At 38.9% G+C, this 16,704-nt stretch overlaps 1 protein-coding gene across 1 annotated transcript in view; it reads right to left on the bottom strand.

Moving 5' to 3' along the window:
* LOC126203111 (uncharacterized) overlaps window positions 1–16,704 on the bottom strand; it is a 175,691-nt gene that overhangs the window by 63,458 nt on the left and 95,529 nt on the right. Inside the window, exons 8-9 of the mRNA XM_049937355.1 lie at window positions 9,791–9,998; window positions 4,777–4,914 (exon numbers count right to left, since the gene is read on the bottom strand). Coding sequence (XP_049793312.1) covers window positions 4,777–4,914; window positions 9,791–9,998 — 346 coding nt within the window. The remainder of the gene's footprint in view (window positions 1–4,776; window positions 4,915–9,790; window positions 9,999–16,704) is intronic.

Genomic DNA, 16,704 nt, shown 5'->3' with positions numbered 1-16,704 from the left:
ATTTCTGTGGGTTCTGTGCACACAATCCTGCATGACAACCTGAAAATGCGAAAAGTGTCATCCAGGTGGATGCCACGAATGCTGACGGACGACCACATGGCTGCCCGTGTGGCATGTTGCCAAGCAATGTTGACGCGCAACGACAGCATGAATGGGACTTTCTTTTCGTCGGTTGTGACAATGGATGAGACGTGGATGCCATTTTTCAATCCAGAAACAAAGCACCAGTCAGCTCAATGGAAGCACACAGATCCACCACCACCAAAAAATTTCGGGTAACCGCCAGTGCTGAAAAAATTATGGTGTCCATGTTCTGGGACAGCGAGGGCGTAATCTTTACCCATTGCGTTCCAAAGGGCACTACGGTAGGTGCATCCTACAAAAATGTTTTGAAGAACAAATTCCTTCCTGCACTTCAACAAAAACGTCCGGGAAGGGCTGCGCGTGTGCTGTTTCACCAAGACAACGCACCCGCACATCGAGCTAACGTTACGCAACAGTTTCTTCGTGATAACAACTTTGAAGTGATTCCTCCTGCTCCCTACTCACCTGACGTGGCTCCTAGTGACTTTTGGCTTTTTCCAACAATGAAAGACACTCTCCGTGGCCGCACATTCACCAGCCGTGCTGCTATTGCCTCAGCGATTTTCCAGTGGTCAAAACAGACTCCTAAAGAAGCCTTTGCCGCTGCCATGGAATCATGGCGTCAGCGTTGTGAAAAATGTGTACGTCTGCAGTGCAATTACGTCGAGAAGTAACGCCAGTTTCATTGATTTCAGGTGAGTAGTTAATTAGAAAAAAAATCGGAGGCCTTAGAACTCTAATGCACCTCGTATGCTCCAGTTTCTCATGCACGAGACCGAAAAGAAGTAGAACGAAATTTTTGTATAAATTTGGAATCCTCATATTCTTCCATAATTTGTGATGTCCCCGTTTCTTCTCCTTCCTCATTCTAATAAACAATCTTATCACTAATTCTGTAACTATTCCTACCACTGTGAAATCTCATTCTTCAGTAACTCTACTAACCCTGCCACAATCACCAGTTTAATTATCTAGCAATTATTCTCCGATTAGGTGTTATTAAGTGTTCATACAAAGCATTTTCCATGCTACTCCAAAAATGGAACTTAAGCAGCTGCTACGTGGGGACTACAACTGGCCCTGTCTAGTGTAGCAATCTGGCCAAAAATTTTCCGTCAGAATTTCACTTTCTTGGATACACTAAGAAGATAATACATGATCTTTCTTACCTGTTATTCCTATTAGTCGTTTATTTCCACTCTGGTAGTCTGAATCTACGGCTTTTGCAAGTAATTATAATAACGCTGCACATTTGCAAATCTAATCAACCACATAAACAAGCAGCAGTTGGTATTCACCGGTTCGGCTTTATTCCGCTGAGCTCGTATAGTCCCATCCCGTTTTGTCTGCAGGAAAGTTCATTTCAAGATGCAACGAGGATTCCCCTGGCAGAGACATCACGTACACTATTCACGCATTCAAAAATCAACTTATAATTCATTCAGAAATCAACTTAGAATGTGTTCAAAAATGTCAAAAAACCAGCAGGGGTGCATTTCAAAATCATATGAATAATCGATAGACTGATGTGCGCTGGATAGCTGGATACTAGGTGCTTTGTGAAACAAGGTTTCTTTTTACCCTCAGGAATATTAAGTTCCCCCCCCCCCCTCCCCGAAATTTTCCACCTGGTTCAGATACCCTGGTTTGCCCCCTCCCAGATCCAGGCCTGTTGCGCATGTATGAATCTGGCAGCTTGAGCGTGCCAGTAAAAGTTTTCCGGGTTCCCCACGTGGCTGGTTGCTGCTACAGGTGCTTACACAGCCAACAGCGACATTTCTGTAGCCAGCAGCGGGAGAAGGTATTACTGATACGCGACTCGACTGCGTGTGTGCATGAGCACGCTCGTAACTGCTTAAATGAATTTAATGTAAACAGTTTTGATGTCATGCTCAACGGAGGCAATTTGTTGTTATGAAGCATTGCATAGCCTTCCTAAAGCCTTTGACACATTTTGCTTTTGGCAGTCGCTTGTACATGCACTGTCATTTTATGTGGCCCTTTGCAATTTAAGTTTTATTTTCATTTTTTTTTCTCTTGTTCATGTTTTAATGCTGCAGTATTATTCTGCAGTAGCGGGATACAGTAATATCCTTTGTTAGAGTATCAGTTCTTACCAGTCAAAATTACAAAAATTTGTCTGAAAACTAAAAAACAAAAAATTCTCGGGTTTTTCCATGTTTTCTGCTGGATGAAAAAATTCCCGGTTTTTTCCCGGATCTCCCAGTTGTCCCATGTCATATACACCCTGCTACAACATATCCTTCATTCCCGTAACCCGACTGGCCTCAACTTCATTAATCACTATCCTCCACCTGTCTATCGCCTTTCTCGTTTCCATTCCAGCACTACACACACCTTCTATCCCACTCTTTTCCACTTTTCATCCCCCCACAACAGCTTCTCAAGTACACCTAGCAGTCTATCCTGTCCCCACCTCAGTCTGCATGCTTCCACAGGCAGCACAGCATATTGCCCAACACCTACCCTTCTATCCCTCCCTCTCCCCATTCTATGCTGCCTCGTTACCCCCGCCACCAAACCCAGTAGATTACTGCTCATGTCAGATGCAGTTGCAGTCCAGCCCCAGTGCCCAGAAGCGGTAGCCATGTGTGTGTTCTATTTTGAAAGGAGGACATTTTTTTTCGAAAAGCATAAATGTATAGCAGTTTTTTCATTGTGTGTGTTGGTAACCCAATGTCGCCTCTATGTGGTGAGTACTGATCTATCTGTTTCATATTATTGTAATTCCATCGTGAACTCTCCACTGTTCCACTCAAAGTTTAAAAGTTCCCCAATCCATTCTTTGTTGCATGTGAACACATTTTATTTCACTAGTGCTTATGATTGAACATAAATTTTGTTGAGTTCTACCATCTCTTATTAACAACTATCTGGAGTTAAACTAATATAGACAATAAGATATACATAAAACTTTAAATAATGTTCAATTGTAAGTCTTTGCAGCACAGTTAAAACTTAAAAAATGGTTCAAATGGCTCTGAGCACTATGGGACTCAACTGCTGAGGTCATTAGTCCCCTAGAACTTAGAACTAGTTAAACCTAACTAACCTAAGGACATCACACACATCCATGCCCGAGGCAGGATTCGAACCTGCGACCGTAGCGGTCTCGCGGTTCCAGACTGCAACGCCAGAACCGCGCGGCCACTTCGGCCGGCAGTTAAAACTTAAATTAGATATACAATATGTTTTATTTTAGTATTCACACTATGTTAAGTTTTAACCAAAGTTAACAGAGATAAATACACAGAATGCCATGGTATTCATAAACACAGTCACATTAAAAAATTCTCATTTGCCATTTGCTAAAGACACTTGCAGTCAAACAGTGGAAAAGAGACACGGCAATCTGAGAACCTATGGACATTAATTCACACTACTCAGGTTGGAGATTGATGTCACTGAGCAATAACAACTGTGACAACTCAAAGCACATTGTCTTCACATACTATAATGTGAGAGTGCATAGTGGGTTCAAATTCACATAAAGTCTTTTGGTTTTTCTTGGATATTATTGATTTCCCTGAAATGTTTCAATAAAATCAATTTCCCTGAGGACTCTTGATTTTCCAAACAAATTGGCACCCTTGTAGCCTATATAACTTTCATTGGATTTAATAGGTACCTGAAAATCCTGAGTTAAGATTATCATCATTTATACATGGAAGAGTAAGGAGCGAAGTGAGTGCTGTTTGTCATACGTCAAATGTCATACATTCATTCGCACAATGACGAATTTGCATGCTTTTTTAACAATAAATAAATAGGTTATGTGTATACAGCAGCAGCACACTATCAATGCGAGATTCTTAGTATGCAGATTTCCAGTGAAGAGTCCACATGTTCACATGCTAGTTACATAAATTTCTACATACAATACTTAGTTTAAAATCAGCTCATTTGGAGAGGTGTAAGAACAACAGAAACTTCAACCGAGATCACAAAAGAGGGGGAAAAGTTATTAATAAAATAGCTCATTGTGGAAGCTCTACAAACAAGAGCATGCTGAAAAATAATGCCTCAAAATTTTTCATACGAACTCTTAAAGCTTTTAAATAAACTTCTTTATTCTTCATATCTACATATTAATTTCTCAACAGTCAGCCTGGTAACAAACACATTTCTCTCAATAAGAGTCCAGTTTGTTGATGCTGTCACTGTAGAAGGTTTGACTTTGTTGACAGAGGAACAACATCACCTCTGCTTACACTGCTTCATCATGATCAAAGTGAAGTCCTCGAAGTTTTCTTTAAGTTTTGGGAACAGATGCAAATTGGATGGGTCCAAGTTGGGACTGTACGGAGGATGACTGACAACAGTGAACCCAACGTGTCAAATTGTTGCAGATGTCGTAGAGCTTGTGTGTAGTTTGGAATTTTCATGCTGAAGGAGAGGGTGCTCCATGTGCGGACTAACTCTTCAAATTCGAAACTTGATTACAGTATGCTGTTTCTCACACAGCAACATTGTTACAGTACACACTGCCACGCTACATGCTACAATTCAGAGCCCTTTCGCAGCAGATGGCTGCAATTATGTAGACATGAAGAATAAAGGCAGAGAATGTTAATAGTATTTGTTTTATTTAAAACATTTTAAGAGTTTTCAAATAAAAAAAGTGGAGGCATTAATCTCTAGCATGCCCTTCTAATAACTGTTTATACTCACTTGCATAACCTGGTGTTGAAGCTGAGTGCAATGTGAAGAGGCTGCCGTAAGACTCATTTGGAGGGTTCGTTCTGACTGTGCAAGCATTGCCACTTTGTGCCCATATAGCTCCATTACTGCTGTTGCCATGTTGCCAACCTGAGTAAATCAGAAAATTAGAATATTATATTAAGATAACAAGTAGGAAGTATACAGTAGATAATGTGATACATCAACAACTAATATGTGTCATGTCAAAGTGTGGCCATGGAAGAATAAAAGTTGTGCCTTTCCTGTTTTCTGCATATGTGTGATCAAAATCTGAAGCACTCTTCAGTTCTTTGCTCTGTTGTAATTTTTCACTTTTCCATTTGATCTTGCCGCCGAAGGACAGTTTGTCACTCCAACAAATAAGAATGTTAAATAATCAAATTCACGGACTGGTTTGAGAGAGAAAGGGGGGGGGGGGGGCAGCAATTAATGAGGCGTTAAGGAGTTATGTTTCTGTTGGATGTAACATATCCTCAAGACTGTCTCTGGCTTATAAATTATCCTACCCATCTGGTTTCAGGAAATCATAATGTTTAGCATTAAATTCAAAGGTAGAAGTTGATGCTCAAGTGTGTGCAACACTCTGGGTATCCCTAAACAAATTCCAGGATCTTTAAGGAACTGAACTGAGTCACCCACCCACATTTTCTTGCAACTATTAATCAGAAAACAAATGTGACTCGACAACGACCACTCCCTGCCTTGTCCCATCCCAGGTCTTGACATATTTCTTTGCCATGGGGCCATTCAGACAGATCAATTATATCCAACTGCAGCGTACACATCATGAAGAGCAACAAAATCGTATAGATATCACATGGCGTACCAATAATATGTTGGTTACTTTTTCTTTCCAGTAATTACTCGTAAACCCTCACCATACTATATGAGGTGTGATCAAACAATAATGGGAGTTTGTTTTTCCCTTGAAGAATCTTTATCTATCCATGACCATCAACTTTGTCCCCTTCAAAGTAATCCCCCCTCAGATATAATTGTGCCAGCATTTTTTCCAATCTTGAAAGCATTTTCTGGAACTCACTTTTCACTATGGTGGTAAGCTCCTTCACCAATTCAGATTTACCTCATCGATGGTGACAAAACGATGTCCTTACATGGTTCTCTTCAGCCTGCAGAATAGAAAGAAGTTGCAGAGGGCCATGTCCAGTGAATATGATGGCTGAAACCACATAATAGTTTTGTCTTTTGCCAAAAAATTATGCACCAGCATTGAGGTGTGTGCAGCAGCATTATTGTGATACAATTAGCATGAGTGGTTTTACCACAACTCTGTTTTCTTCTGATTGCTTGACACAAATGGTGCATAACTTCAGGTAGTACATTGACTGTACAACCATAAGGAAGGAACCTACGATGCACTGTCCCATTGTAATTGAAGAAAACAGTGAGAAGAACATTCATGTGTGATCAAATTTGCTGAATTTTTTTCGGTCTCACCTCTTTAGGCACTGTCTGTTGAGCTGACTGGGCCTTGGTTTCGATGTCATACCCATATTTCGACACCATACCTGTATATCCATGTTTTGTCAAGTGTTCTAACCTTCTTTGGAAGTTCTGCATTATTGTTGGCTTCATTCAGCAGTTCCTGAGCGACATCTACACATCACGTTTGGTTAAAATTGAACATTTTCAGAACAAACTTTGCTGCTACACATTCCACACTCGAAACATCCAAAAAAATTGTTTGGCGTGAGCCAACGGATGTCCCAACATCATCAGCAACCTCTACAATTGTGATTTGGCAATTTTCCAGAACCATTTTCTTTACTTCTTCCACATTGTCATCAGTAAATGACGTGCTAGGGTGTCTAGGGTGGTCATAGGGCATCCACAGTGGCCATCATCTTCAATGTCTTCTCAAACCTCTTTGAAACATTTCTACCACTTGTGATCTCTTGTCTTACTCATAGTAGATTCACCAAAAGCCAGTCAACATTTCAAATGTGCTGTAGTTTATTCCATTTTTCAAGCAAAATTTATTACAAATTCTTTGGGCCACCTTTTTCAAAAGTAAATATTCGCTGAGCATTTGAAAACATTACAACCTTTTCGACTGTCAACAGTAAACTACACATTCAAAACAGCTGAAAATGCAAACATGCATCAGGAGCGGAGCAGTATCAATAGGATTTTTTAAAAAAAAGATGTAACAAGCCCCATTAATTTTTGATCACACCTCAATTTTATTGATACTCTTTCTTATTTCCCTTTCTTTATGCAGTGCCTTTCTTATTTTAAGTATTCACACTACAACATATTCCTGGCTGCTCTGCTATACACCACTGTACCTAATCCCTATTATTCTCAAAACGTAAACTGAAACAGTATCTCCTCAACTACTTTTAAACACTTCCCTAGCCATCTCCTGTATCATTTATTGTTCACTACTTTGATAAAGGCCCAAACATCATACATTGTAGAGTACAATTCTACACTAGAATTCTTCGATAATTTTTTTCCAGATATAAGAATGATTCAAATACTGTAACAACTACACTGTCAATATGAAAAATACAAGCATAAAACAGAGTAATCTTAGTTTAATGGTGAATCTTTCTGTAAATACTATTTTTAAGTGACAACTGATTTCTTTTAAATGGTTTGATCTACTCAGGACCACATGAAATAACTTATGTATTCTTTCTTTTCTCCTTTCTTTCCATCCTGTAGTTTTCTTTTCCTACACCTTTCTTCTGCCCATACTGCGTCTGTCTTTTTCTTTGTTTGCTCTTGAAAGCCTTTGAGACTTTTTACTTTTGCTCAGAACCTCTCTCTTTCTCCAGTTTATTCCTTTGCTACTTCAATTTCCCTCAGGTTTGTTTCAATTTCTTTGAGCCACATCACCTACCTTCTGAGGGGTCCATAAAATACATCTCATCTCTTCCTTATTGTGTCTAGCTTTCCTTCTATTTTTTCATGATCTACTTTTTCTTAATTTTCAGTTCCCATTGTAATATTTTAGTCCCAAGACATTTCTGATTATTTTGCTTCTTTTCTATTTCACCCAACTGTTTGGCTGTATTTAACAAAAGGCATTCTATTCTAATGATGGTGTTCTATTACTACAGTTTTGAATTTATGGAAATATATTTCTTGTTATATAAATTATAAATTGAAAAGTCACCTCTATTTTCCTTGCCCTTGCTAAGTTATCATCTAAATGTTGGTTCACAGTGCAACAAAAAGTTCACATTCTGAATTTCTGTGTTCTTGTACATGTAATGTACTTGATGAACATGGTCTACCAACTCTGCTGTACAGACTTTCTTGTGGGCATGACCAGTAACCAGCTGTCCACCCTTATGAAAGAGGCTGCCAAACTGTGGCCAGGGAATAGTTTGATCACCCAGTGACACACTGTCTCACTGATCACGACACAGTCTACATCAATGGGTGATTCATAACCCATGCCACCAGAATCATTGATCCCAACAACAGCTTTTCTGAACCAAGTTGATGAGAACTGTCCTTTTAACACATCCTCTGGTCACATAATCTCCCTAGTCTCTAACCCTTTATTCCCACCCTCATCAGTTTCTTAAGCCTCATTACTTTACTCTGGCTCATTTCAGAATGATTTTTAAGCTTTATCATTTAGACCCTTAATTCCCTTAACTCAGAGGATGTCAAATTACAACACTTTGACCACATACAACCTGAGCCTAGTATTCATGCAGTCCATGTTTCTCAGACATATTTTATAATAATATGCATCTAGCAACTAGCCGCCGGATCCAGTAACTTCAACTAACAATAAGAGCTTCTTAAGAGTCTAGTTTTCTGCTCAGTAACAAATAAAAATACTTACCGAGACAGTCATATTCTAAAATGTGCTCAATTTTAATTGAGCACAGGTGAAATCAGTTGTGACCTAAGCAAAGTTGGCTGCTTACCACAGGGGCTGAGAGGAAAGTAGCATGGCCACTGAGTGATTAGGAGATCGAGGGGGGGGGGGGGCAGCATATTTCATTGTTTGTCTTCCAGAACTGACAACTGATGGGCATGTATGACTCGCACTGCACAGCTGCTATGGCACAAATTTTGACAATTTAATATTGATTCATGAATGCACATTATAAAGACAGTCCTCTCCAACTGTGGTATGTACTTGCAGCACGGAATATGAAATTAAATTAAGGCTCTTGTAATACAGCACAATGAGTAGAAGAAAAATTACATTTAAAACAATTTGTAAATATTTGTGATTGTGCCTGATACTGCATTTAGTATAAGTACAATTACTGTTGTTAATCAGTTAGTCATATGCTAACAGAATAACACATCAACAGGCAATTAAAGTGTCACAACTTTGATGTTAATGAGGGTGGCAGCAGTCTGAAACAGAGAAAACTTGACACGACATATTCTGAATGGGCCAACTTTTAACAATCAGAACTTGAGGGCCAGTTATCACTAGTCTAATTGGGGCTCATAACATACTAATTTATGTAGTTTACAAATTTATAATAAGACTGGTACATATATGGCCTGGGGAGCTGCCCCACAATGACAGTGTTGGCTCTTGAGCAAAAACGTTTGATGACTACTGCCTTAATTTCATTCTCTACATGCATCACAGCCCCCATTTCCACTACCTTCCTCCCTTACCAGCATCAGCTTCTTCCCGTCATTCCTCTGCTCTTACTCCTCATATTAGTCTGATTTACAGGTGTATGAGCCTGTGACTCTTTATCCACTGTTCTCTCTTCCTCTATTCTAACCTGCTGCCATCCTTTTCACCCCAAGTGCAAAACATTTCTAACCCTACCTGTATGACAGCAAGTGCTCTTCTTGTCCCTTACTGACCTAGATCTCACTGCCCCTTCACTTCTCCCCTTCTTTCTCCTCACCTCCTCCTCGTTCATTTATCCATTAGACATGGGCTCAAATTGAATAGTTCACTGAAATTTATTTTAAATGTCACAATTAGTATTACTTAATATGCTGCATTTGTGTACTACACCTCTTTCCTTGCTGCTGCAGCTTCCAGCTTGTTCATAAGATCATCCAAACGTGCCTGCCTTTCAAGATTGTATGGAGGCAAGGTATTAAAGAAAGTGTTTGCTGAGATATTATACACATCCCCTCCTCCATTCAGACCACTACTTCCCAAAGACAGACCACTGGTAACAGGTTGGATTCTGCAAAGGGACTTTGCCAGTTGTGACAAACTGTAAAATAATAATAATAATAATAAGGCATATTCAGAATAGATATAACGTATTTTACAATGTTTTGAACACTAAATGCACAATGTAGGTAACAAGTTTCTGTGAATAAAACAATCTCCTCTTAGGATAAACTTATGAGGTGTGGAATGGGTAGGAGATGGGTGAGGGGGATGATGGAGAGGAGATAAAGAATAATGACACTTATCAAAATAATGGATCCAAATATCCCTCAAAACTTTAAACTCATGTCAAATTGTAACACTGATTATGTGCGTGCCGTTTGTTTTACTTGTTATGGAGGGGGGTCTTATGTTATAAAATGAATGTCATATTCACCCGTTTGTATCAAAAGGAAAATTCACATGAGGAAACTATAAGATTACAAATGGTTCAAATGGCTCTGAGCACTATGGGACTCAACTTCTGAGGCCATTAGTTCCCTAGAACTTATAACTAGTTAAACCTAACTAACCTAAGGACATCACACACATCCACGCCCGAGGCAGGATTCGAACCTGCGACCGTAGCGGTCTCGCGGTTCCAGACTGCAGCGCCTACAACCGCACGGCCACTTCGGCCGGCTATAAGATTACAAAGACAGATAATAACTGGCCATTTCTAACATTCAAGAGAGAAAATCCCAGTACTGCCAATTTATACATTTAGACAGTGGGCAGATCCAATCTCACTTGATGTTTCATCTTGATTTGACCATGAGGACACACTTCCTATACAAGAAAGAAAAGCAGTTGACTAGGCAACATTTCCATCTTGTTCCTGTGTTTGACCTTGTAATTATATTTGCAGAGATTTCTTGTTCTGATGTGGTACAGATCAGTTTTTATTGCAAGCAAATTTGAAGTGTACAAGCACATTCTAGAGGCTATTTGCATCGAACACAATGTATGCCAAGTAACCCAAGTTCTATGGACACTCATAGTCCCTGAATATCCTGTCATCAAACTAATAGATCTGTTCTTGTCCAATTGCTCAGTCGAATAAATCATCATAAAGACAGAGTAGAGATTCTGATAATGTCACCAAATTATTCTCATCATGAGGCTACAATAAGAATGTGTTGTCACATCTCCATCATACCATCAGTTTAAAACTGCAGAAACAATGGCTCTCTCTTCGAAATCTACTAGGGATGAAAGTAAGCTATCCATGCAAACACTGTAAATATGACAAACTGCCTATCTGCTTCTGTCTTGGGTTCTTTGGGTAACATTCATCTGATTATTTTACTGATTTTTCACCAGCATGAGTGGCTGGCATTGTCAAAGCTTCACCCTCCACTGCCGGTGGTGAACTGTCAATATGATCAAAATACTTATTGTTACAAAAAAATTAAGTTAGCTCATGTGCGAATAATGAAGGTAAGTCTGATCCACACTTGCTGCCAATCAGCAACGAGGAATCAACAAGCAGTACTTCAAAAATTACATTGTATGACTGTTAAAGAAGTAATAATTTTACAAGAATTACAATTCAGCGTTAAGAGCAGACAAAAGGCGCAGGCTCCTTTTTCAGCCAGTACTGATGGAGTTACATATTGTACCGCATGAAAAATGGTAGAAATTTTGAATCAAAACTGTAGCGTACGCTACATAATGTAAAAATGAACATCATAAAGTACCCAGTTCTGGGAGTTCTAGTCACGGAGCGATAGCTGTATAAGGTGTCAAGAACCTGCCCCAAGAATTTATCCACCTATGAGAAGCATAAAGAGAAAGTGGCAATAAGTACTTTCAAACTAATTTCACCATCCAGGAAAGTACTCAACAATAACAGCAACAAGGCTGTATCCTCACCAGTCTAAGGTTAAATACGGTCAGGATAAGGTGGATCATTAAGAGAAATGGAATTAAGATAGTGTTCAGGCTTTCATTAAAAATCTATCTTCTGAGGACAATGGTAAACAATGTGAGATCTGGAGCCACAGCAATATGTGAGTAGGACGGGTGCTCTGTACAGCAGTGCTAGAGGAAGTAATATGTTGTCCAATGCCTCTTTGAATGTACATCTTAGAATTTAACAGTAACCTTCTCTGTGATACACAGTACCTCTCTTGTAGCAGTAGCTATTGGAGTTTATTGAACACCTCATCTCTCACACTTACTAAACGATTCTGTGACAAAAGTGCCATTCTTCAATGGCTCTTCTCTATCTCTTCTGTTATGGGAGTTCGTAAGTGTCCCAGACTGGTGAACAGTACTCAAAAATTAGTTAAACAGGTGTTCATAAGCCATTTCTTTCATGGATGAACCCTTAAAATTCCTCCAATAACCCTCAGCCTAGCATCTGCTTTTGCTACAATTTGTTTTATGCAGTTATTCCATTTTAGAGTGGTTCCTCCAACGTATTTTACAGCTATTTGCAGTGGCTTTTCACCAATCGCATAATAAAACATTAATGGATCTCTTCACCTATTTATGTGGAGTAGGTTATATTTTTCTACAGCCAGGGTCAACTGTCAGTCCCTGCACTAATCTTCGGTACTCTGCAGGTCATTCTACACTTGCTACACTCTTGCAATAGACAACAGCATTGTCTACAAAAAACTTCATTCGGCTTCCAACATTATCCATCAGATCATTTACACAAATTGTAAATGATAATGGTCTTATAATCCCTTGGGGCACCTCCAGAAATTACCTCTATGTCACTTCATTCCATCCCATTAAGAATAATGTATTGAGTCCTCTCTCTTAGAAAGTTCTGTATTCAGTCACTAATCTGCTCCAACACTTGGTTAGCTCACATTCTGTTCACTAAATGGCAGTGTGGAGCTTTATCGAATGCCTTCTGGAAGCCAAGAGTAGGCACCTTTGTCTACACTGCTCTGGATTTCATGAACAAACCGACTGATCTGTGTTTTTTTCAAAATCTCTGTTTATGGAATATGTGTAAGATTCTACAGAATTAACTTTTTTCTACCGAAATATCATATGAATGAGCACAGAACAGGATCCCTAATTCTACAATGGAGTGACATCAGCAATATAGGCCTATAATGACATTCATCGGATTGATGATCCTTCTTCACAACAGGATTTTCCCACTCAATCAATCAATGCCCGTCATTGTTTTCAAATCATCTACTGCTAGAAGGGGAGCAAGTTCTTTTGCATAATCTCTGTACAATCTCAGAAATGTCTCACCTGTTCAAAATGTCTATCAAGCAGATTAGCTGATTTTCTACTCCTCTGCAACTCATCTCAATATCTGACATTTTAGTGTGTGTTTGATGGTTGAAAGGAGAAACCATATTATGATCTTCCACAATGAAACAATTTCAGATTACTGAATTCATTATTTCAGTCTCCTCTCTGACATCTTCAATTTTGGGGCCATTATGGTCACTGAGTGACAGAAGAGATAATTTCACATGCAAACGTATCACTGCTGCGAACGCTCCACAACAAAGCATAAACTTATTTACAGTTGCCGATAAGTGTGGAGCACACACTTAATCCAGTATCAAGCCTTGCTGGCAGCCCATTTAATTGTTGCTGGCCAAATCATACAAAAATGTGTTCTGCTGGGACTGGCAGCCTGCCTCCTGTTGCCAGAGTCTTAAAGAAAGGGAAGCTGGTAGTTGAAGTGGCAAACATAAAAGACCCAGTTGTTTTACTCAGACTGTAGACATTACTGATGTCATGAATAGCAGCATGTTTACACAAAGACAGTGTTCAGAACCATATAGCACTCAGCAATTACCACTTGAGAAAATTTAGATGAATGTTAAATCATGTTTCTTCGTATATATCGATCATGTAACTAATGAGGAGGTATTGAATAGGATTGGGGAGAAGAGAAGTTTGTGGCACAACTTGACTAGAAGAAGGGATCGGTTGGTAGGACATGTTTTGAGGCACCAAGGGATCACAAATTTAGCATTGGAGGGCAGTGTGGAGGGTAAAAATCGTAGAGGGAGACCAAGAGATGAATACACTAAGCAGATTCAGAAGGATGTAGGTTGTAGTAGGTACTGGGAGATGAAGAAGCTTGCACATGATAGAGTAGCATGGAGAGCTGCATCAAACCAGTCTCAGGACTGAAGACCACAACAACAACATCGATTTTTGCTGTACCTAATAAAGAATAAATTGTGTTGCAAATAATACTGAATGGAATAAAAATTTGCTAATTATTGGCAACATATAACATTCAAACAATGCTAAATGGTCACAACAGTGAATCATTGCAAAGAAGATAGTTACAGCAAGAAATTAAATACTTTTTCTTAGGTTTCATTAGCAGTATCTTTGTCTTGAGTTCTCTCTTTGACACAGTAAATAACTTCCAAAGCTTTTTTGGTCTGTTGAGACACCTTCACCTCTCTACTATATTTGAGCACTCACTGTTTCACCAGAATATGTCATTTATTCTATCTGTGACTACTAATTTCTGTCATGGTAAAACGATTTCAATGAGTAAATCTTTACAGAACATTCTCAACCAGAAAGTGTTGCTCCTGCAGTATTTGCCCTTTCCAACAGAGTATCACTAGATTTCTAGTATCAACTTTCAGTACACTCTTTTTAGCTTGAAAAACACTTGCAGCATACTCCAATGAAAGATTCCAGCAAGTTACGCATCTCCAAACATACAACGATTCCAGCAAGTTACGCATCTCCAAACATACAACGTAAAGTTCTGCCACCAGTCATCTCCTTTACAATATATTACTCCTGGCTTATCAGACGCAATTTGTTTGTTACTGGTTCTTGCCAAAATGATCGGATTGAATATCTCCATGTAGTAGTTACATGTTCTGGTATTTCATGTCCATGGCCAGAGTCAGTAATGAATAAACAAACACGAAGCACTCACTCAATCTGCAGATTACATTTCTGAACTCTTGAGACAATTTAGTCTTACGCTAGTGACAGAGAATTGCTTTTGTACTTCTGACAATTCTTACTCAATAAATTATTCACTCTAAAAAAATGGACACTCCAGGTGGGAATATCAACAGTGTAGGAAAACACAGATTGCTACTTTCCGTAAAAATGACAAGTTAAGTTGCAGACTTGCACAATTAAAAGACTCTTACACAAGGCTTCCAGTCACAGCCTCTGTCAGAAAAAGAGAAACATACCATTCATTCACACAAGCAAGTACACCTCATGCGCACGCACGACCTCCAACTCCGGCTGCTCAGCCATAAATACGTATCAACAACGCCTTCGCAAGCATCCCAAAGTGGTGTTCCACTGCCCACACAGTCTATAAAATAGCCAAGCTGCCAGAGTTGGTGGTCATGTGTGCTAGCTTGTGTGAATATATGGTATGTGTTCCTCTTTTTCTGATGAAGGTTGTGGCCGAAAGCTTTACGCAAGTGCCTTTCAATTGCGCCTGTCTGCAACTTAATGTGTCATTTTTACAGTAAGTAGCAATCTACATTTTCCTAAATTCTTCAATCTGTTTTATATCCATATTTACTTCTATGATGACATATATTACTCCAGACTGATCCCTATGTCTTTTTACCAATGAATGATACTTGTGAATGAAAACTATAAAATGAGATATCATACGTATGAGTACAGATATTGTGCAGAACTGTTAATTTATTTTCATTTGGTGAATGTAAGGAGACAAATGAAATATTCTTTTAATTTTTATTCTACGCTGAGAATCTGTGTTACAACATTATAGTTGACAGAAGCCACTGATAAGTTCGATGATTTGCACGTTTAATATCGATATCTGGTTTACTAATACGAATGGAATTCTGATCTCTATAAAGGTAGGTAGAACTATGGTATTGAGTTTATTAACAACCACAAAGTCAAGGAAGAAGTCCGGCACAGCCTTCCACAAATATAAAAAGGTAATGAAGAACTGCATTAAGGTGTACAACACCCAACAGAACACCTCACTTTGTTAGACTGTTCATTTATCTCATACTTAACCAAATCATATTGCTTAACTATCTCAGGTAATAACTCTCCTTTTAAATTTAGTATAGTGGATTTTAATTGTTGTATCTGTTTTATTTAATTAAGCCTTTTCCTGGTGTGAGCCAGCAATATGTTCCTCTAACGTATTGGCTTGTTGGTATATGTTACCATCAGTTGTATCTAATCCGGCAATTAGTTCAGTAGTTAGCTGTCCTGCAGTAGCTTTCATCACAGCAAGAACTTTTTCAAACTTGAGGCACGGTCTTTAAAATTTAATCCATTTTTGTTGTCAATATTGGCATACAGTTTAAATAGTAATACTTGGACATCACTTCCCTAATTAATAACAGTTACCAACACATGCTTCGGGAATTACTTAAAATCAACTCAATTCTCTCTCAACATGCAGTATCACAGAAGACAGAAAAAAAAAGAAATTAGAACTGTTTTTGAGTAAATACAGCTCACCTTGCCTTGCTATACAACACATTGGGTCATAATGTGGACTTCACCATGCAGGTTTAATGATGCTGTGAAGTTGTTGCGCAACTACCTCTCACAATGCAATGTCTCATAGTTACTGGACATCCACTGCATTTAGTCGCTGACTGGCATCAGCCATGTTGTGACTTAATTGCATGTCATCAGTAATAAAATTACTTGTAATGACTGCTTTTTAGTGCATAGATTAACATGCGCCCTTCCTTTATTGAATGACTCTTGTCTGGCTTCCTGGGCGAATGACATTATTTCACAGAAATTCTTCATATAAAAGAGGTTATTCCTCTTATATA

The sequence above is a fragment of the Schistocerca nitens genome, chromosome 9 (assembly GCF_023898315.1).
Source record: "Schistocerca nitens isolate TAMUIC-IGC-003100 chromosome 9, iqSchNite1.1, whole genome shotgun sequence".
Classification (NCBI taxonomy): Eukaryota; Metazoa; Arthropoda; class Insecta; order Orthoptera; family Acrididae; genus Schistocerca; species Schistocerca nitens.
Note: the sequence above shows the minus strand (reverse complement) of the source record. Positions and strands in the feature narration are given on the sequence as shown.